Here is a 23,659-nt window from a genome sequence, read left to right as displayed (position 1 = left end):
ACTTGTTTTATAATCTGATAATTTTGTTCGTTGGTGTGTTCTATTCTGGGGAAGATAGAGTGTATGATTGTATTGATAAGTGGGAAAATTTAAAAATATGTTGTGACCTGTGGAAAAGTGGGACTAGAATAAACTGTACACTCCTCCCGCCTCGGTGGTAACACTATCTACTCTGTCCAGACCCCTCATCATTTTGAACACCTGTATCAAATCTCCTCTTAATCTTATCCTCCAACCTATCCATGTGACTGAAGTTCCTCATCCCTAAAATCATTCTCGTAAATTTTCTGTGCATCCTCTCTAATGCCTTAACATCCTTCCTAAAATGTGATGCCCAGAACTGGACACAGTACTCCAGTTGAGGCTGAACCAGTGTTTTATACAGATTTATCATAATGTCCTTGTTTTTATGCTCTATGACCCTATTTATAAAACCCAGGACCCCAATGCTTTAATTTATTTTGCCTCTATTTGTTCTTCTATCAAAATGGATCGCTTCATGCTCTTCTGCATTAAATTTCATCTGTCGCTTTTCTGCCCATTCCACCAGCCTGTCTATGTCTTGAAGTTTATCACTATCCTCGTCACAGTTCACAATGCTTCCAACTTTTGTGTCGTCCGCAAATTTCGAAATTGTGCGCTGTACACCCAAGTCTAAGTCATTAATAAAAGATCAAGTAAAACATTTTGTTGCATCCGTGTGCCTGATTCAACATTGGGTTCCTTGGGATGTCTGGTACGCTGACCTGTTCCTCAGCTGTAAATAGCCAATCAAAAAATTATTCAGCATGCCCACCATTTCCTGATTTTCATTGACCGTATCACTGTTATCAGTTATCAAGGGGCCTACGTTGCTCCTGACCATCTTCTTTTTCAGAAAATAATTGTAAAAACTGTTTCTTTGATATAACTTGCAAGTTTTCTTTTCATATTCCCTTTTTGTAGCTTTTACTATCTGTTTTGTCACCCTTTGCTGTTCTTTGTAGCTTTCCCATTCCCAAGGATTTTGAGCTTTTTTGATTTTTTTTTTCTGTGCTTTTCCTTTTTGTTTTATGTTGTCTCTTATCTCATTAATTCTCAACGGCTGTCTTTTTGACAAGTGGAGCTCTTTCTCTTTAGGGATAGAAACTGGTTCTGTATCACATCAAATGCTTTTTTGAACATCTGCTGCCGATCTTTCACTTTACCCATAAATAGATTTGCCCAGTTTACTTTGGACTGTCTCTGCCTCATCTCATTGAAGTCAGCCTTACGTAAATCTAGAATCTTAGCTGTTTTACATTTCACCCTTTCAAACACAATGTTGAACTCATCATATTATGATCGCTATTAGATAAATGTTCACTCACCATTAAGCTATTAACTTATTCTGGCTGATGAATCATTACTAAATCTAATATGGCTTGCTCCCTTGTTGGTTCTAGAACATTGCTGCAGATAACTACCTTGAATGCACTCGAGAGCTTCGCTACCTTTCTGACATGCCAGTCTACTTATCCCAATCTATATGAAAGTTAAAATCCCCCATTAAAACCACACTTTACCTTTGCTACATGCTTGTCTAATCTCTGAATTTATACAATCTGCCACTTCACAGCTGCTACCAGGAGGCCGACATGCAACTCCCACTACAGTCTTAAATCCTTTTCTGGAATGCAGTTAACATTGTCAGAGAGACATCTATGAAATTTAGCATAGTACAGTTTTGCGCAATCTGTTGCAGAGCTTGGTTGTGAATTGTGGATAACCAGTAGAAGAAACAATGAAGTGCCTGAATTTATCTGAAATTTACAGCAATTAGGCAGCCTGCTTGATTGGCACCCCATCCACCACCTTGAGCATTCACTGCCTCCACCCTGACACGCAGTGTGCATCATCTACAAGATGCACTGCAGCAACTCACCACACCTTCAACAGCACCTTCCAAATCTGTGGCCTCTTCCACCTAGAAGGACAAAGGCAGCAGATGCTTGGGAACACCACCATCTACAAGTTTCCCTCCAAGCTACACACTATCCTTTACTTGGAACTATATCACTGTTCCTTCACTGTCGCTGGATCAAACTCCTGGAACTCCCTCCCTAACAGCACTGTGAGTACACCTGCACCAGATGGACTGCAGTGGTTCAAGAAGGCAGCTCACCAATACCTTCTCAAGGGCAATTAGGGATGGGTAACAAATGCTGGCTTTGCCAGTGGTGTTCACAACTCATGAAATGAATTTAAAATATTCTCTTTGTCAACCCTGTTTAACTGCATACTCTGATTTCAAACTGGCAACTACAACTCTTCTCAGCAATAATTACCAGTGTGAATTCAGAAATGCTGCATTGAACACCAAGGTACAATGGAAATCGATTACTTCAGCATGGAATTAAGCACTGCTGGTGTGATGGCTCATTGTGTAATCAAATCATTAACATTTGACATAACGCACATGCATGTGCATTTTCCCCATAAAATCTACCACCTACTTAAATACCATTATTCTCAGCGCTCCGGGTTAGGTAGGAGAAGGATGCATTAAAGCATGGCTACCCGACCTGAACCCCACTGGACCCGATGACGTGTCGGGTTCGGGTTGGGTCGCTCTTCCTGGTCCGGCATTCGGGCTTGGGTCGGGTCGGACACAGTGACAGCCAGGACGTCAAGGCAGGAAACACTCCGCACTAATCCGTAGTGAGCGATTCCATCCAAGGTAGAGTACAATCTACCGGTGGTTGGGTCGGGCATGGGAAAAAATGAAAGGACTCTGGCCGGGTCAAGCTCTGGTCAGGTTTCATTTGCAGACCCGAGCAGGCCTTTAGGATGCACTATCATGTCTTGCGCATCTTGAAGTTTCACATACTTTACAATGCAGTGGATGTTTACAGCATCCATTTTGTGCAGCAAGGTCCCACAAACAACTGTGAGATGAATGAATCTTTTGGTTGTGGAAAGATACTGTGAGGATCACCCATGCCTCGAATAGTGCTGTGGACACTTAAATGTGCACTAGAATCATCAGAAAAGGCAGATCTTATCTGAGAAATGGTGCCTCAAATAGAGTCATAGTCATACAGCATTGAAACAGGCCCTTCGGCCCATTGCGTCTGTGCTGGCCATCAAGCACCTAACTATTATCATCCCGTTTTCCAGCACTTGACCCGTAGCCTTGTATGCTATGGCGTTTCAAGTGCTCATCTAAATCCTACTTAAATGTTGTGAGGGTTCCTGCCTCTACCACCTCTTCGGGCAGTGTGTTCCAGATTCCAACCACCCTTTAGGTGAGAAAATGTTTCTTCAAATCCCCTCTAAACCTCCTGCACCTTGCCTTAAATATGTGCCTTCTGGTTATTGACCCCTCTGCTAAGGGAAAAAGTTTCTTCCTTTCTAACCTATCAATGCCCATCATAATTTTATATACCTCAATCATATCTCCCCTCAGCCTTCTCTGCTCTAAGGAAAACAACCGTGGCCTTTTCAATCTTTTTGTAGCTGAGATGCTGCCGCCTAGGCGACATCCTGGTGAATCTCCTCTGCACCCTCTCCAGTGCAATCACATCTTTCCTATAGTGTGGTGCCCAGAACGGCACACGCCACTCCAGCTGTGGCCTAACTAGCGTTTTATACAGCTCCATCATAACCTCCCTGCTCTTGCATTCTATGCCTTGGCTAATAAAGGCAAGAAGCCCATTTGCTTTCCTAACCACCTTATCTACCTGTGCTGCTGCCTTCAGTGATCTATGGACAAGTACACCAAGGTCCCTCTGACCCTCTGTACTTCCTAGGGTCCTATCATCCATTGTATATTCCCTTGCCTTGCTGGTCTTCCCAAAGTGCATCACCTCTCACTTCTCAGGATTAAATTCCATTTGCCACAGCTCCGCCCATCTTACCAACCCATCTATATCGTCCTCTAAGGCTTTCCTCCTCCCTATTTGCGACACCAATTTTCATGTCATAATACAGCAGTATCTCAATACTGCACTGGAATGTCAAGCTAGATTTTCAGCTTTAAGTCCTGGGGTGGGACTTGAACCCACAATCTTCTATCTCTAAAGTGAGAGTGCTACCACAAAACTGGTGCTGTATTGGTTGGAGTTATTATCCGATTATTTCTAAACTGTGTGCATGTGTATCTGGACATCAGATGTGAATAATATCAGGTTTTCCTGTTCTGCAGTTGATTACCATGCTGATTTTCACGTAGGTTCGGCCTGTACTTTGCCCATTGTGAACAGCGGAAGGGACAACTTGTTTGACACGATCCGCCAGTCTTTGGGACATGAGGCCTATATACCTAGCATCCCACTGGCATTGAAATTCATAGATCACATGACTCATTTGTGTGATAGGCAGAACGTCCTTCCGCTGTTCGCAATGGGCAACGTACAGGCTGTACCCAACCAGCCTGCGCTTGCAAAACTCAAAACAGTGTCCAACATTAGATGTGATGATGAACCATAGGATTTTTTGTATATTTGGTACCAAATCCCAGCAGAGTTAGTAATTTCAGGTGGCGGTAAATAAATAAAGTACATTGGTGTGTGAGTAGCAGTTTAACAGTTTTGTTTATTGTAATCTGAGTGCAGTAATCCACAGCAAATGTGTTAAAGTAAGACAATATGCAAATTGCACCTCCGTCACACCACAGTACCATAGATACCAGCTTCTTTCCTGCTGAAGAACAAACTTGTGTTTACCTTGTAGCACTTGAAATGCATCCTTTTCATAACATCGAAGACGCCTAGAATCCTGTTCCTGTCCTTTAGGACAGGACTTTTTAAGTTGCAAGTTTGAGGCTGAAAGTAGACTTCCTAAGCCATGAAAATGGTAAAAGCCAATGCGGGCATGGCACAGAAAGACAAATGTGGAAGAGGAGAATATATCTTCACAAAAAACTGCAATTTTTTGTGATTTAAATACATAATTTTTTTGAAACTTGGGACAGGATGACAGAGTAGATTAGCACACTGATCTTTGATCGCTAAAATCCAAGTTGAAATCCAGACCAGGCTGAACGACTTCAGACAGTGACTGATAAGTGGGGGAAAAAAAATGTTCCATGTGCCAACTCTGAAAGCTGTTGTTTTAAAGTCACTTAAACCAATGTCACAGTAAAGGAGGAGGTGGTAGAGAAATGGGATAGGAAAAAGTAGTTAGAGGTGGTACCAAACTGGTTGGCAGCTCTCAAAGTAGAGAAGTCACCTCGTCCAGCTGGGGTGCAACCTAGATTTGTGAGGGAAGTAAAAGTACAAATAACAGAGACTGGCCATAATCTTTCAATCTTTTTTTGATATGGGAGTGGTAGCAAAAGGCAGGAGCAATGTTCCCTTTAAAATTTAGTTGTTGTGCACGGCTCTTTTTTCAGTGCGCTGGTCCCTTTGAATTTATTTCCACTGCCATGCACACATGCGTTATTTCTCAGAATAAGGCCTGCACGGTACCTTTTATGCTACAGTGTGGCTGCACATCCATGGAGCTTACTGGAAAAATTGGACTGCTGCGTTGCAAATCTTATACCCCTCTTCAAAACAGGGGAGGAAAAGATAAACCAGGTAATTACCAACCAGTCAGAAGTTCTTCTCGAGGCAATAATCTGAGACAAAATTAATTGTTACTTGGATTAGGTTATAAAATACAGTCAATGCGATTTGTAAACAAAGGCAAATTGTATCCGATCTAACTGGATTGAATTCTTCAATGAAATAGAGAGGGTGGATGAAAGGAATGCAATTGATGTGTATATGGACTTTGAGAAGGCAATTGACAAAGCATATAACACAGACTTTTTAGCAAAATTGAATCCCATGTGATTAAAGGACCAGTAGGGGTTCTCATACACAAATCTTTGAATATGGCAAAACAGGTTGATGAAGCTGTTGCAAAGATATACAGGATCCTTGGCTTTCTAAATAGAGGTTGGAGTACAAAAGCAAAGAAGTTATGGTAAGACTTTATAAATTACTAATTGGCTGGAATATTGTGTCCAAATCTGGGCACCATACTTTAGAGAGGATGTCAAAACCTTGGAGAGGCTACAGAGATGATTTACCAGAATGGTACCAAGGATGAGGTAATTCAGTTATGTGGTAAAGAAACTGGGATTATTCTCATTTTATAGTAAAGAAGGTTAAAGGAAGGTTTGAAAGTGGTGTTCAAAATTGAGGGGTTTTGACAGAATAAACAGGGAGAAACTGTTTGCACTAGCAGGAGGGTCATTAACCAAAGGACACCGATTTATGATAATTGGCCAAAAAAAAATCTGGGGGAAGATGAAGAGAATTTTATTTTTCTCACCAAGTTGCTATGATCTAGAATGCATTGCCTGGTGGAAAGCAGATTCATTAGTACCTTTCACAAGTGAGTTAGGCATATACTTAAAAAGTAAATATTTGCAGGGCTATGCAGAAAGAGCAGGGGAGTGGGACTAATTGGTAACGCTTTCAAAGAGCCAGCATGGTCACAAAGGGCCAAATGGCCTCCTGTGCCTTTTTTTAAAGAAGGAAAACTAATACAAAACAGTTCAAGCAACAAGTTATCTGTACAGAATTAAATAGAAATAGTTGTTTGGTAGTATAGAATTTAAGTGTAGCTGAAAACGGACACATTTTGTCGAAGCTTTTCGTCTTGCACTCATCAGGACAAATCATAAGAATACCAATGTAAGGAAAAGCAACAAATTCATACTGTGAGAAGCGAGTGCTGATTGACAAGTGGACTCTGTTTGTTAGAGACGTTGCCATGGAGTATGCATCAGTTTATGGTGACTGACAGTTAAGTGCCAAGCATTGTTTGAAATTTAAACCAGGCAGCTCGACTCTGGTCAAGGCATTGCCCTGAGGAATGAACCAGCGAATGACTCACTTGGTTTTTTTCAGCTGAAACAGGCACAATGTGTGTATGTGCGTACATGTTCTTTCTGTCTGCAAAGAACAAGGCCCTGTGTATTAATACATGTAGCTTCCAGTACACGCAAATGCGCCACACTGCAAGCCCGACTGACGGTCTTAAATTGATTGTCAGCATAATTCTTAGCATAGTGAGGATTATTTAGCAAATGTTGTCCAATCGCGGAATCACATCTAATGTTGGACGTTGTGTTTTGAGTTTTGCAAGCACGGGCTGTTTGGGTACGGCCTGTACCTTGCCTGTTGCAAACAGCAGAAGGGACTTGTTTGATACGATCTGCCAGTCTTTGGGACATACAGCCTATATACCTAGCATCACACTGGCATTGAAATTCATATATCTCATTACTCATTTGTGCGAAAGGCAGAATGTCTTTTTGGCTTGACGGCAGCATCCTGTTAGTGGCAAACACCGCGTGTGTTGCTACTGCATAGTAGCAGCGTGAAACAGCTAGCTTCACCTGTTGCTCATTAAAGTAGTAGGTGCCGCTAGCTGTTTCACACTGCTGCTATGCAGTAGCAACATGTGTGGTGTTCACCACTAACAAGATGCTGCCGTTAAGCCAAAAAGACATTCTGCCTGTCACACAAATGAGTAATGTGATATATAAATTTAAATGCCAATGTCTCTACCAATCAGAGTCCACTTGCCAACCAGTCAGCACTCTCTTCTCGTACAATATAAATTTGTTGCTTTTGCTTACATTGGTATTCTTGTGATTTGTCCTGATGAGGTGCAAGACGAAAAGCTTCAACAAAATCTCTGTTTTCAACAATACTCAGGAATTAAATAGATTATAACTGCTCTTTAATTTGTTTCTGCAGGGCACTGTGGGTTCTATTTTGGACAGAAAAGATGAGACCAAAACACAGGATGTTATTTGTGAACATCTTGGTAAGAAAGCTGGAGCTAAAGATCCTGAAATACTTTTTATATTTATTGGATTATGGTTCAATTCACAAGAATCTGTTAAGATGTCAAAGCATATTTGTGAATGAAGGGAGTCTTACTAGAACAATCCCATCAGTCATACTCTTGTTAATTATTTTAAAAGATGTGAGTGTTGAATATGTTTGCATTAAAAATGGACAAAAAGAGCTTGCCTTTGTATAGCATCGTTATCACTCCTCTCAAACAACCCAAAGTGCTTTACTTACGAAGAATTGCTTTGAGGGACAACCACTGTTAAGTGGCAACCATTTTATGAACACAACATCCCACAGTGAGATGGACAACTGGTTAATCTGTTTTGGTGGTATTGGTTAAGGAATTTGCATGCCAGTATAATGGGAGAGCTTAGTATGGTTCTTTGTGTAATGCCATAAGCTGTTTGACATCCACATGAGTCATGCAAACAAAGTATAGTAGTCCTTCAGTACTGTACAAACATGTCTGCTAGGTTTTGTGCTCAAGCTCTAGATATGGAGCTTGAACTCAGCACGCTCACCTTGAGTCGGCCATGCTATCAAAATTGGCCTTTTCAGGCTTGCTCAGTGGCACGCCTTTCCTGAGTGAAAAGGTCATCAAGCCCCACTATCAAGACTTGAGCAGATCATTTAATGTAATACTGAGGGAGATATGAGCTGACATTAAACTGAGGTCCCATCTGCCTGATCAGTGGATGTAAAAGACTCCATTACATTATATAAAAAGAGCTTCGGAGTTCTCCTGGCCTAGCCAATGTTTATCTCTCAGCAAATATCACTGAAACAGAATATCTGGTCATTTATCTCACAGCACCTCACGGTGTTCAAATTGGTTACTACATTTACCTGCATTACAACAGTGCCTCCAGTTCGAAAGTATTTAATTTGGCTGTGAAGCACTTTGGGATGTCCTACGAACATAAAAGGCCCATATAAATGCACGTTCTTTACCAACTAAGCCAAGCTAAAAATAGACAAAATGACTCTCTGCTGTAATCTTAAAGTTCTGGATGTTGTAACTTAATTGCCAATTTTTTCTCAGATCTAACTCACTTAAAAGAGAGGAATGTTGAGGATCTCTCAGGGGGAGAGCTGCAAAGATTTGCATGTGCGGTTGTATGCATTCAAAAAGCAGACATGTAAGTTTCCAGAAGAACTTTAAATTTTGGTTGGTTGTGTTTTTTATGAGCAAAATCCTATAACAGAGCCTGCTCCTACACTGCAGCATTTATGAAGCTCTATAAGAAATAAGAGTTTATATTCTGAGTTTAATATCTCTTTTATAAGCAGCTTCTCCTGACTTTGGATTTGCCATAAGTGAAATTATGGGAGAGTTTCTGCTGGATTTGTATGTTTTGAGAAGTTTTGTTTTCTTGAGTTTCCACTCGAGCTCCTTTGCACATCACTGAAAACAAAATCTTCTGTGAGTCTGCACAATCAGGCAGTGTTTTATACAGACACTAGACCAACTGGTGCACAACTCCCTGGTCCCTCCTCCACTGCACCCTCCTCCCCCCCCCCCCCCCCCCCCCACCCCACAAAAAAAAACAGACTGATACGTGCAATCCAAAGAAACCGTTCCCAAATTGAGAGAACCCAGGAATACCAAAGCTAGGGTGTTGGAAAATGCCTGATAGCAAAAGATTTTCTCCCTACCACCCATCCTTATTGAGGAGAATGAGCTGTTACTAATTAGGATAGGAATGGCGTTGGAAACTATCCTTTTTTGGAGCAATTAAAAAAAAAAAAGCCATCCAAAATCCTGGGGTGGAAACCATCTGGTCCCAAGGAGACTCCACCCTTTCCACTACCACTGCCCATGCCAACCTGGGTGAGTCTCTGACCCCAATCCAACACCAGTCTCCCTGGGATGTTTGGCATGCTGGCTCCTTCACTGCAAGTACCACTCAAAGCAACCACTCAGCAAGTGCGCCACTTCCACACTCCCTCCCCCTCCGACAACACCATCAACACCAGCCCCTCACAATGCAACTGCGAAAATCCCTTTTGGCTGACCACTGATATCCCCTGCAAGCCTCCTCCCATAGTCCCCACCATCTGCCCTGCTATCTCTCACTGCTTCTTACATTGCCTGGGTCTGCACCACTCCCTGCATATCCCCTCCCCCAGTTCCATCCTGTTTCCTACATCTTCAGTCATCCATGACTTTTTTTTGGCAAGTAGAGCTCTTGCCCCTTTAGAGGTATAAACTGGTTGTGAAACAGGGATATGAAATGTGTCATTAAAACTGTATTGGGCAAGTTTAGCTTGTAGTTTCTCATGGAAGACTCTTCCATTTAATCGTCTTCACGATTTTCATGATACACTTCTGTAGCAGAATCTCTTGTTTAGGATCCTTAGGCAAATTTTCAGAAAATTTGATGCTACATATATTGCATTCTGAAAGATACAAAACAGATGGGAATTAGATAAGATCACATTTACATTTTGTACTGTTTCTGTCCTTTGTTGATTTGACTTGATTGCTTGTATATAAGAACAGAAGAAATAGGAGTAGGCCATTCAGCCCGTAGAGCCTGCTCTGCTATTCAGTAAGATCATGGTTGATCTGATTGTGGCCTTAACTCCACTTTCCTGCCTGCCCCCCATAATCATTGACTCCCTTGTAGAACAAATATTTGTCCAACTCAGCTTTGAATATATTAAATAACCCAGCCTCCACTGCTCTCTGGGGAAGAGAATGCCAAAGGTTAACGACCCTCTGAGAGAAGAAATTCCTCTTCATCTCCATCTTAAAAGAGAAACCCCTTGTTTTGAAACTCTATCCCCAGTTCTAGATTTTTCCCACAAGGGAAACGTCCTTTCAGCATCTACCCTGTCAAAACCCCTTAAAATCTTGTATGTTTCAATAAGATCACCTCGCATTCTTCTAAACTCCAATAAGTATAGGCCCAACCTGCACAACCTTTCCTTATAAGACAACCCCTTCATTCCAGGAATCAGCCTAGTCGACCATCTCTGAACTGCTTCCAATGCAAGTATATGTTTCAATGTGATCAATACTTTTTTTGACTTGTATCATTATTGTTCAATATGCCATTAATAATAAGGTCTTTGTTTCCCCATTCAACTTCCAGATGGGTTTTCAAGTACTACTGTGTAAATTCTGGCAACCAAAATTGTTTTTTTTTCAGTTTCATGTTTGACGAGCCCTCCAGTTACCTAGATGTTAAACAGCGTTTGAAGGCTGCCATCACTATTCGCTCCCTTATAAATCCAGATAGGTAAGCTTCCAATGTATGTTGCATCAGCAAATGATGGCCCATTGTACAACTATAGCACTGAGTACCCACAATAACCACAATTATTCATTCATGATTTAGTTATTATAGCTATATTTTAGTGGTTGCCTTTTTTTTGTATCTTTTAGTTGGTGAGGCTATTTAAATGTTAGTATTAGAATGTGTTACAACTGCAGTAGACCTTTTGAACAAGCCGTAGAAAAATTGCCTAGGTGGTTCACATATTAAATGATCCAGCCTCCACTGCTCTCTGGAAAAAAGAAGTCCAAAGATTAATGACCACCTAAGAGAAGAAATTCCTCTTCATCTCCGTTTTAAAAGTGAGACCCCTTATTTTGAAACTGTCGCCTAGTTCTAGTTCCATGTCCAGATGCAGCAAGACCTGGACCGACATCCAGGCTTGGCTGATAAGTGGCAAGTAACATTCGTGCCATACAAGTGCTAGGCAATGACTGTTTGTTTGTTTGAAACAAGAGAAAAGCTAACCATCTCCCCTTGATGTTCAATGGTATTACCATTGCTGAATTCCCCCAGTATCAAATCCTGGGGATTACCATTGACCAGAAACTGAACTGGACCAGCCACATAAATACTGTGGCTACAAGAGCTGATCAGGGGCTGGGAATTCTGTGGCGAGTAACTCGACCTCCTGTCTCCCCAATGCCTGGATGGGTGCTGCTCCAACAACACTCAAGAAGCACAACACCATCCAGGACAATGCAGGCCTCTTGATTGGCACCCCATCCACCACTGTCAACATTCACTCCCTTCACCGATGTACAGTGGCAGCCGTACCATCTACAAGATGCACTGCAGCAACTCAACAGGGCTCCTTCGTCAGCTCCTTCAGCACCTTTTGAAGCCGCGACTTCTACCACCTAGAAGGACAAGGGCAGCAGATGCATGAGAACACCAACACCTGCAAGTTTCTCTCCAAGCCACACACCATCCTGACTTGGAATTATATCGCTGTTCCTTCACTGCTGCTCGGTCAAAATCCTGGAACTCCCTTCCTAACAGCACTGTTGGTGTACCTATACCCCAAGGACTGCAGCAGTTTAAGAAGGCAGCTCACCACCACCTTGAGGGCAGTTAGGGATGGGCAATAAATGCTGGCCTAGCCAGCGATGCCCACATTCCACGAATGAATATTTAAAAAAAAACATAGCTGCTGTGTTGTAAGAAATAATCACAAACCCAATGTGTCATTTGTCACAAATCCTCTTATCTCTCCAATCATAATGGTACAACTGGCATACCCATTCGTACCAGCATGGTTGAAGAAGTGGTAGAGCTCTGATACCTGCGCATTTTCCACTTGCATTGCTACTGAAATAGATCTATAGGTGCAATCGTTTAAAGGCTTTAATTTTCTACCATTCCTTATGACTGCTGTTGTAGTCTGATTTCTGTTATGGAGTTCAGTCACTAAGCAACAGGCCCTTTTAAGCTGCCAGCATTTTTACACCAAAACATTTCAAAAATATTCTGTGATTCTTTAGTGTTTTTCTATCTGCAAATCAATATTAAAGCTGTATTTTTACAGGTAGAGAAAGTTGCATTTTTGAAATCTGGGAAGGCATTCAAATGCTTAAAAAAAAAGTTCAAATGGTGTGAGCATGTGAGGCTTCATTTTTACATAACACAGGGGTATCCAAGCTATTCTTATGGGCAGCATAGGTGCATGCTCTGGAACCTCAGGAGTCATATACAAAGTTTAAGTCATTGTTCTTGTTAATTTGCATTAAATCTCAAGTTGCTGATATTAATAAATCTGTTCTGATCGAAGATGTATTCACCTGTGAGGCAACGGTGCTATTTTAAAAAAAAACTTCCAAATTTGAATCTCAAAATTCAAATGGGATCAACCAGGGAACAAGAAACTGAGCACAACTGGGACTGTGTTATCTGGGCTTCTGGGGTTAAATTGCCAAGGCTTGGGACCCACATGTTGGACTTTCTGACATATGCAACCCAGAGGGTTGTTAATCTATGGAATTCCTTGCCCAGTGAAGTAGTTGACGCTTCTTCAGTAAACGTTTTTAAAGCTAAGGTAGATATCTTTTTGAACAATAAAGGAATTAAGGGATACGGTGAGAGCGCGGGTAAGTGGATCTGAGTCCACGAAAAGATCAGCCATGATCTTATTGAATGGCGGAGCAGGCTCGAGGGGCCGGACGGCCTACTCCTGCTCCTAGTTCTTATGATCTTATGTACATATGACTTTTTCAGCCCACCTTGATTACAGGTGGACATAGCCTCAAGTAAGATATAAATCATAAGCTTCATAATTTTCTTTATACTCTTTTTAGGTAGCATGGGTTTAAAATTTTGCACTGTATTTTTGTAGTTTTGTTCCATTGTTGCTGATGAGCAGTGCAAATATCGATTTAATCTAATATGTGATGAGTTTATATATTTGTTTCACGTTTAAGTGAATTTTCGAAGTCATAATTCCAGTAAAAAGATATTGTGCAATGCTTTCATGAAGCATCAATAATGGTACAAATGAATTTCTTTAATTCTTAGTTCTCAACAAATGACCTTTTCTAACTCACTTTAATTAAAATAGATTCATTGCTTTAAGGTTGTCAAAAGAAGATCTTGGTGGCAGAACTAATATTTCTAGCAGAACTTCATTTGGTTAAAGGCTACAGTAATTGCTTTCCTAGACAGTGTCTAATTTTCTTGTCTTTTTGTAATTAGATATATTATCGTTGTGGAGCATGATTTGAGCGTGCTGGACTACCTTTCTGATTTCATTTGCTGTTTGTATGGTGTGCCGAGCGCATATGGTGTTGTCACTATGCCTTTCAGTGTTCGAGAAGGTAAAACTTACGTAAATTAAAACCTTTCCTATTTAGTAAACTTGTTGTTTACCAGTAAATTTGGAGCAAGATTTTTTTTTTTTAAAAAGCACACCTGCAGACTAAGGTCGCCTCAAATTTTATGAGGCACAGAAGACTAGAGTTTTTAGCGCCCCCTGCCTCACTACAGCTGGTTATATGTCAATGCCGTAGTTAACTGCAGTTCAGGGTTTGGCACTGCTTTGGTGCTTTGAGCGCATTGCAGGGGAACAACATTGAACTTTACTTCCCCTATCTGCACACCTAAGTTAGTAAAGAGTAGACTGAGCTCTTCACTCTTGAGTATTGAAACTTGAAGGTAATTCAGCGTACCGCGTGGGAGCTTTTTAATGTCCACTTCACACTGATTGCAACCTATGTGAAACTGAAGTCGGGAAATGCAATGTGAGATTATCTCTTCAAGTTGACCTTTATGTTAGCTGTGATAAATTGATGCCTGCTCCGACTGGTAGTTTTAACTTGAAATAAGTAGTCGATAAAACTTCATTAACCGATATTTTTAATAAAAAGTCATCTACTTATGTAACTGATCGTATACTTACAATTGTCACAATGCAGTTTGTATTTTGTTTCTAAACATTTTTTAGATTGAAACATCATAATGCTGTCATTTCGCACCTGGTGCTATATGCATCCATAGCAAAACAACAACAATCTAACATGATAGCTGCAGGTTGTGTACTTAATGTACAGTTTATTATTAGGGCATTCATAGAATTCTGAAAATAGCATTGAAACATGTGCCATTGCTATAGTCATGAACCCAGTAACAGATTACATCTGACAACTTTATGTTCCATCAAATGTTGCTATTTAATTTTATCATTTGTAAAGACATATACTCAGCATCCTGTCATTGTTCTTAAAAAAAAAATTAAGGGTATCTATCTCTCAATAGGTATCAACATATTCTTGGATGGGTATGTGCCAACGGAAAACTTGAGATTCCGGGATGCCTCTCTGATTTTCAAAGTGGCTGAAACGGCAAACGAGGAAGAAGTCAAGAAAATGTGCCGATACCATTATCCAAGAATGAAAAAAAAGATGGGCGAGTTTGAACTGGAAATTGGGACTGGAGAGTTCACAGACTCTGAAATCATGGTGATGCTGGGAGAAAATGGTGAGTGTTAATGCTGAGAGCAATAATATTTCACGATAGATACTTGGTGTGTTGATATCTGATGCAATAGAGTGACAGAAAAGGTGTCAAGCAACATGAAACCATGGCATTTGTGTATTACCTTAAGTATAGAATTAAAGCAGCTATTGCTAAAGATACACAGGAAAAAGCAAGGAAAATTTACATCTTGATCCTGTGAAAATACTTAAAAGATTTGTGACCTTGCAACTACATACTCTGCAGATCTTTTATACATTATGTAGTTCTTCTCAGCATCTGAATATTCTTTCAACAGGTACAGGGAAGACCACATTCATCAGGATGCTGGCTGGAAGATTAAAGCCTGATGAAGGAGGTAACGTACTATTTATGCAGTCTTAGCCAGTGTAGCTATTAAATTGTAATTCATGCTATCAACTCTGAAATAATTTTATAACATTTACAACTAATAAATTTGTATCAATAGGTGCAGTGCCTGTTCTAAATGTCAGCTACAAACCACAGAAGATCAGCCCCAAATCCCAAGTAAGTCATACAATTTGTCTGACCTCGTTAGATTATTGGAAAATGGGTTATGAAGGAGGATTGGAAATTCCCTCAGATTTTTTCAGTAGCACCTCCAATCCTGTTTAAAGCATTAGTCTTTAAGCTGTGCAAATTGCCCCACGGTCATGATTTTAAATAATTAGAGCCCTCGAAATTCTGAGCTGAAAAGAAGTTAAATTAAAAGTGTACCCCTGTATTATCTTGTCTGTATCTGAATATACCAATGTTCAGGTTTATATAGACAACTTTAGCCACCATAATAATTGGTCCTGATCAATGTTCTCTCCAATCTTTCTGATGTGTGTGACCTGTATGTTGAACTCTGCGATCCCTATGAAGATTGCTACGTATGCGTGCCTCTTAAAGACAACGTTGGCTGTGTGCAGCCTGTTGCAGATGTGGTATGTTCCAGATTACTGCGCAGTCATACACCCGCGCAGCTTAGAGGTTGATCCTGATCAAATCCAAACTGAACTTTCAAAGGGTTTATTGAAAATAATAAGCCTCGTCTTGTCCTCCAAAATATTTTCATGGAACAAAAAAAGTTTATTGATTTGTTAATTTTGTCATGGAATTTTAGCCATATGTGTTGCACTTGCCATTAGAGACATAACTTTTATAAGAAACGTTTGTGACTTGTTAAAATTGGTATCTCTGGGTTACCTTTCAAGGGAACTGTTCGCCAGCTACTTCATGAAAAGATCAGAGATGCCTACACCCATCCACAGTTTGTGACTGATGTAATGAAACCACTGCAGATTGAAAGCATCATTGATCAAGAGGTACTGTTTTAGATTTTCTTTATTTTAAATTATGTCTTGTGCAACTCTCTTGGTTTGATTAATGTGAAAACACTTTTGAGGAAAATAAGGAAGATATTTGCTGCACTTGGAACCCCTTGGTTAGGCAGAATCCTTTCTCCCAATTATGATCCAGCAAACCCTGCTGAAAGTGTGCACGAGGACAGGCTGCCACTAAGCTGCAATGCCTACTGTGAACAAATAAGCTTGCGTTCACTATTGGATCGTGCATTTATCTACCAACCTTAATATAGAAAAATGTCCACGGCACTACAGAGACAAATGACACTGCCAAAAAAATATTAGGAATGTGACCAGAAATATTGTAAATAGAATGGATTTTAAATAGGGCCTTAAAGGAAGACAGGAAGGTGGACCTAGACTGCTGAAAGCGTTACAACTAATGGTTGTGCAAAGGGAGATTTGGATGCACAAAAGGTCATGGTGGGGAGAACAGAGAGTTTTGAGGGAGTTGTAGGGCTGGAGGTGGTTACAAATATAGAGAGGGACAAGACCATGGAAGGATTTAAAGATGAGGACAAGAATCTTAGATTGGGGGACCGGTAGCCAAATTAGGTCAGCAGGGTGCTGGATAAGTACAGGCAGCAGAGTTTCGGGTGAGGTGGAGTTTATGGATGATGAAAGATGGTCAAGGAGAGCATTGGAATAATTAAGTTTTCTGGTAGCATTTTTCAGGATTTTGTTTTGACCTGCTGAAAAGATTTGAATAAAGCTATCTTTATAATATTTTAAGCAAAGCATATTCTTGAGTTTTTTTTTTTAAAGAAACACCTAGACAAAATGCAAGTTACTAAGAGGGTTAAATTAAGATGATAGGGTAGACTTGTGTTCCCTTGAGTACAGAAGATTTAAGGAGTGATCTAATTGAGGTGTTTAAGATGATTAAACGAGTTGATAGGATAGTTAGAGAGCAACCTTTTTTGGTGCTGGAGCTCAGAACAAGGGGGTATAATAAAATTAGAGCTAGGCTTTTCAGGGTGATGTTGGGGAGCACTTTTTCACTCAAAGGATCGTGTAAATCTGGAACACTCTCCCTTAAAAAGTTATTGATGCTAGGTCAGTTGAAAATTTCAAAATATGACTGATAAACTTATGTTTGGCAAGGGTATTAAAGATTGTGCAACCCAAGTGGATAGATAGATACGATACAGATCAGCCCTGATTTAATTGAATGGCCGTACAGACACGAGGGGCTGAATGACCTAGTACTGTTCCCAAGTTGTTTTTCCTGGAAGGAAGTTAATCAAAAAGTGGATCAAGTGTCACTACGGGAACATTTAAGGGACAGTGATCATAGTGTCATAAAGTTTAGGTTAGCAATGGAAAAGAACGAGGAGCAATCCACAGTAAAAATGATTAATTCGGGGAGGGCCAATTTCAATGGGATGAGAACTGATCTGCCCAGGTAAATTGGAGTCCAAGATTGGCAGGCAAAGCTGTCATTGAACAATGGCTGCCTTTAAGGAGGAGGTAGTTTGGGTAGAGTCGAGGTACATTGCCACAAGGGGGAAAAGTAAGACAAACAAAGCCAGAGCTCCCTGGATGATGAAAGAAATAGAGATTAAGATGAAGCAAAAAAAGGTGCATATGACAGCTGTAAGGTTGATACAAATGAAAACAAGGCTGAATATCGAAAATTCAAAGGGGAAGTGAAAAAAGGAATGAGCTGCAAAGAAAAAGTATGAGAAGAGACTGACAGCCAACATAAAGGGGAATCCAAAAGTCTTCTATAAGCATATAAATTGTAAAAAGTGGTCCAAGGACGAGTAGGACCGATTAGGGACCTAAAAAAGGGGTTTATGAATGGAGGCAGACGGCATGGCTGAGTCACTAAATTAGTACCTGAATCTCCTCTTTACCAAGGAAGAAGATGTTGCCAAATTCGTAGTGAAACAGAACACTGGTGGGGAGGGGGAGGAGTGAAGTTTTCAAGGCATGGGGAGCGGGCAAGACTCTTCCTCATGGTTGCGGGGATGATGGGAAGGGGTTGAGGGTCAAAGTTAGTAAAGTGTTTGGGTGGAGTCGGGGGGTGGGGTGGGGGGGGTGCAAGTTTGAGATCGGAAAAAAACTTTTTTGGGGAGAGGGCAATTTATACATTGATTCCCCATTGTGGGGGTGGGAGAGGGGATTCAAAGTGCTAATAAAAGTTTAATTTTGTTTTTGGAGCTCGGGACCTTTTTAAAAACTTATATCTAATTGAAGGCCTTGAAGCCCTTTAAGAATGGTGCTGGCGCCTGCGCAGTGACGCTGGATGCTGTTACCGCGGACCAGCACCCGCCCTCTCTAAGTCATGGCGGGTGTTCCACCCCCTCTATGTAAATGAGCTAAATATTGCTGCGGTGCACATCTTGTGTGTGCACCGTGCCGTTTTTGAAGCTTGTCGCCGAGACCGGCGGCGAGTTGTGAAAATTTAGTCCATGGCAGATGAAATTTAATAGAAACAAGTGTGAAGTGATACATTTTGGTAGGAAGAACAAGAAAGGAAATATAAAATAAAGGATACAATTCTAAAGATGGTGCAGGAGCAGGGAGACCTGGGGGTAAAGGCTTGCTTGGGTCTGCAATTGAAACCCGACCCGACCACCGGAATGACGTTGATTATATTAAAGAGGTTGTGCTCTACCTTGAATGGAATCGCTCACTACTGACTAGTGCGAAGTCCGGATGCACATTTCCCATTTCCCGCTTTGACGTCCAGGCTGTTCAAATCTGGAAGCTTTTCCCTCCCTGACCAAAAGGCAACACTGTGTCCGACCTGACCCAAGTCTGAATGCCAGACCCGGAAGAGAGACCAAACCCGACGTGTTGTCTGGTCTAGTCGGGTTCGCGTCGGGTAACCATGCTCTACCTGGGGGTATATGTGCACAATTCGTTGAAGATGACAAAGCGGTTTTAAGGCAAACTGGATCCTGGGCTTTACTGACAGAGGCATAAAGTCCAAAAGCAGGGAAGTTATGGTGAACCTTTTTAAAACACTGGTTTGGTCTTCACTGGAGTATGGTGCCCAATTCTGGGCACCACACTTTGGGAAGGATGTGAAGGCATTGGAGGAGGTGCGGAAAAGATGTCCGAGAATGGTTCTGAGAATGAGAAACTTCAGTTATGTGGATATATTGGAAAAACGTGGGCTGTTCTTGGAGAAGAGAATGTTGAGAGGAGATTTGGTAGAGGTATTCAAAATAATGAGGGGTCCAGACAGAACAGATGGGGAGCAACTGCTCCCATTGGCCGAAGGGTCCAGAGGCAGAGGACACTGATTTAAGGTGATTGGCAAACGACGCAACAGCGTCAAGAGAAAAAGTTTTTTTTTTACGCAGCAAGTGGTAAGATCTGGAATGCACTGCCTGAGAGTGTGTTGGAGGCAGATTAAATCGTGGCTTTCGAAGGGGAATTGGCTAATTATCTGAAGAGAAAGTTGCGTGACTACAGGGAAAAGGCAGGGGAGTGGGAATAGGTGAATGCTTTTGCAGAGAGCCAGTACAGACACGACTGGCCACATGGCTGCCTTCTGTGCTGTAACCATTTTATGATTCTATGAAATTAGTGAGCTTAGTCATAATGGCTGTACTTCTGTGTTCACCTTACTGTTAAATAAAGACGTTTAATTCATATCTAGTCTCATCTCACTGAGTATTTGGTTCCACATGCAGGAGGCCTGACTGTCAAGTTCAAGTCACTGGAGTACTATTAACACACTCTGGGTCCTGATATCTTACAGGCAGTTACAGGACAATTGAGTCAGCTCCCATAAAAGTAGGATTCTTGGCAACTGGTGCCACTGTGCCTAAGATGCAGATATGAATTTGTAACAGTTAGAAAGGCATCTGTGGCGATTTCATTGACAGGTGGACTGATGTGGGGTAGAAACGGACAATGTTATGGAGGTGGACGTAAGCTGTCTGTGTTGGTGAGGACATCGGGTGGAAACTAAGGGCAGGGTCAAACAGCACACTGAGGTCGTAAACATTCTGACTTATAAAAACTTGCATTTATATAGCATCTTTAACATCATAAAACGTCCCAAGGCGCTTCACAGAGGCTTGAGAAAACAAAGTATGATACTGAGCCACATGAGATATTTGGGCAGATGAACACAAGCTTGGTCAAAGTGACAGGTTTTAAGGAGTCTCTTAAAGGAGGAAAGCAAGGTAGAGAGGGAGGGAATTTCAGAGTTTAGGGCCTAGGCAGCTGAAGGCATGACTACCTATGGTGGAGCAGTTAAAATCTGGAGTGCTTGGGGCTTAGGTAAAAACCACTTCAGCGAAATACTGGAGCCAAGCACACCTAAGGTATAACTCCCCTTCATGGAACCTAAACTTTGATGAGGGGTTGGGGAGAGGGAAAGAAATTGTTGAGAAAAAAGCAGAGGAGCATCAGTATTTCGTTTCGTTTTTTTAAAAAAAAAGCATCCAAGCTGGTGTCACGTGCATTACCCAGGATTTTAGAACATTCCAACTGCTGTAAAAGCTGCTGGGAATGTGGTAATTTTTAAGCTTCGTCAATATATAACAATGCCTCAGCATTCTTTTCCTTTCATGTATGTTTTGTCATGAAAGTTAGGGATTTTAGGCATATATGAGGGAAAGGAATCTGATATGTAGCTGGTTATAATGTTTCAAAAACATTCATTTAAAAACTGTTTCTGCTCAATACTTACGTGCTTCTTGGGTCACTATCCCAGTCAGAAAGATGAATGGACAAATGGTTGAGACCTGTTTCAGTGCTGCTCTGAAACTGGCCATGAGACAGTAAGTTTTGCTTTTGGACATTCTTGAATGAACAACAGTAGCATCAGTGAGCAATGTAATTAAAAACTATGGAAACTTACCATGACCCACCCTTACATTCTAACATTCCAATCAATTTTCCAATATGCAGAGCAAGCATCTGACCTCTTGCAGGGGAATTGAATACAAAAGTAGGGAGGTTATGCTTCAGCTGTACAAGGCATTGGTGAGACCACATCTGGAGTACTGTGTACAGTATTGGTCTCCTTATTTAAGGAAGGATATAAATGCATTGGAAGCAGTTCAGAGAAGGTTTACTAGACTAATACCTGGAATGGATGAGTTATCTTATGAGGAAAGGTTGGACAGGCTAGGCTTGTATCCGCTGGAGTTTAGAATCGTAAGAGGCGACTTGAGTGAAACATACAAGATCCTTCGGGGTCTTGACTGGATGAATATGGAAAGGATGTTTCCCCTTGTGGGAAAATCTAGAACTAGGGGTCATGGTTTAAAAATAAGAGGTCACCCAATTAAGACAGAGATGAGAATTTTTTTCTCTGAGGGTCGTGAGTCTTTGGAACTCCCTTCCTCAAAAGGCGGTGGAAGCAAAGTCTTTGAATATCTTTAAGGCAGAGATAGATAGGTTCTTGATGAGCCAGGGGGTGAAAGCTTATTGGGGAGTAGGTGGGAATGTGGAGTTGAGGTTACAATTGGATCAGCCATAATCTTATCATATGGTGGAGCAGGCTCGAGGGGCCGAGTGGCCTACTCCTCCTAATTTGTATGTTCGTATGCAGAAACCTCAGAACGCATAGAGGTTTGCAAACTTCCATCCTACAGCTTTTGTAGTGCAGCAAGTTTGGATGTAATGCAGTGGGCCATCTTTGGGAGAGGCTTGCATGTACATCTACTCCATTTGCCTCTGTTCAGCTGATTTTTGCCTAATTTATTTTCCTTTGCTATGGTTTTTACAATCAATGTTTATCTCAAAAGGTCCAGAATCTGTCTGGAGGTGAATTGCAACGTGTGGCGCTGGCTCTTTGTCTGGGTAAGCCAGCTGATGTCTACTTGATTGATGAGCCATCAGCATACCTGGATTCTGAGCAGCGTTTAATGGCTGGAAGGGTAATCAAACGGTAAGTATTTTTTGGGAATCTAAACAAGTTATTTACTAACCATTTAATTGTCAGCTAGGCTTAGTTGGTTGTATTCTCAAGCCTGATTACAGAGTTGAGCGCATAATCCAGGCTGACACTTAGTGGTGGTGCTGCTTTTCGCATGAGACATTAAACCAAGGTGCTGTCTGCCTGCTCGTACTGGAAAAAGTTGGGTGTTCTGTGTCCTGACTAGTATTTCTCTCTCAACCAACATTACCTAAAACAGATTGTCTGGTCATCATATATTTATTTAACCGGAGAGAAAACAAAATCGTACAGCAAGTTGCTATGATTTGGAATGTACTGCCTAAAAGATTGATGGTAGCAGAATCAATAGCGACTTTCCAAAAGGAATTGTATAAATACTTGAACGGAAAAATTTTGCAGGGTTCTGACGAGCAATGAAGTGGATAGCTCTACCAAAAAATGGCACAGGCCTCCTTGTGTGCTCTGTGACTCATCCATTCATTTGCTGTTGTGTGATTTTGCTGTGTGTTATAACTGACTTTGTATTTGTCTGAATAACCGTTGTGACTGATGCAGGCTCAATGGGTCGAATGGCCTCCTGTGCTGTAACGTTGTATGATTCGATGACCGCAATTGCAAAAAAAAAATTCTGCCTGTAAAACAGTAGTTAATGTCCTTTTATAAAATAAACGCTGGCTGCAAAGAAGTGTTCTGTGTTTATTTTGTAAATGTCCAATATAATTGGTACTTTGAAATATCTAGATATACCAGAATGATTTGGTATCATTAGTAAGCATATTTCTCGAGATAGATGTTAAATCTGATATAAAATATTTGATATTTTACAGGCTATAGTGAAATGGCTGTACTTTTCTGCCCCTTATTAATTTACTAAATTATTAATGACTGCTCTTGCCTTTTTCAGTTTCATCCTCCATGCCAAGAAGACTGCCTTTGTTGTGGAACATGATTTTATAATGGCCACCTATTTGGCTGACCGTGTGATAGTGTTTGATGGAATACCATCTAGGAGTACAATAGCTAATCCGTAAGTTTTCTTTTGGGAGTAAGTCCGTTTCCAGTCATTTCGAAACTAACAAAGCTGGAGTGTGTATTGGAGACACTCTGACATGTAAAGGTGAGTATCTGGGCTATCTGAACAATTTGCTCCAGACTTCGGTCATACCTAGTCGAGAGTTGCAAGATCAGAATGGGGTTGATGCGGACCAATAGTGTGCAGAGTAAGGGAACCCAGATGAGATGGCAAATGAAGATCTGCAGAATCTGATCCTATCCAACAAATACAATGTACTTGTGCAATCTGTGCAAGGATAAGGATAAATACTGTCGGAAGGACAACCAAAATGCTGA

At 41.1% G+C, this 23,659-nt stretch overlaps 1 protein-coding gene across 2 annotated transcripts in view; it reads left to right on the top strand.

The window, feature by feature from the left end:
* abce1 (ATP-binding cassette, sub-family E (OABP), member 1) overlaps positions 1–23,659 on the top strand; it is a 75,449-nt gene that overhangs the window by 34,322 nt on the left and 17,468 nt on the right. For both annotated transcript variants that reach the window (XM_068041455.1, XM_068041464.1), the window contains 10 exons: positions 7,719–7,788; positions 8,863–8,959; positions 10,976–11,065; positions 13,790–13,911; positions 14,849–15,070; positions 15,366–15,425; positions 15,537–15,595; positions 16,288–16,398; positions 22,158–22,300; positions 23,214–23,336. In XM_068041455.1, coding sequence (XP_067897556.1) covers positions 7,719–7,788; positions 8,863–8,959; positions 10,976–11,065; positions 13,790–13,911; positions 14,849–15,070; positions 15,366–15,425; positions 15,537–15,595; positions 16,288–16,398; positions 22,158–22,300; positions 23,214–23,336 — 1,097 coding nt within the window. The remainder of the gene's footprint in view (positions 1–7,718; positions 7,789–8,862; positions 8,960–10,975; positions 11,066–13,789; positions 13,912–14,848; positions 15,071–15,365; positions 15,426–15,536; positions 15,596–16,287; positions 16,399–22,157; positions 22,301–23,213; positions 23,337–23,659) is intronic.

The sequence above is a fragment of the Heterodontus francisci genome, chromosome 1, assembly GCF_036365525.1.
Source record: "Heterodontus francisci isolate sHetFra1 chromosome 1, sHetFra1.hap1, whole genome shotgun sequence".
Lineage (NCBI taxonomy): Eukaryota > Metazoa > Chordata > Chondrichthyes > Heterodontiformes > Heterodontidae > Heterodontus > Heterodontus francisci.
Note: the sequence above shows the minus strand (reverse complement) of the source record. Positions and strands in the feature narration are given on the sequence as shown.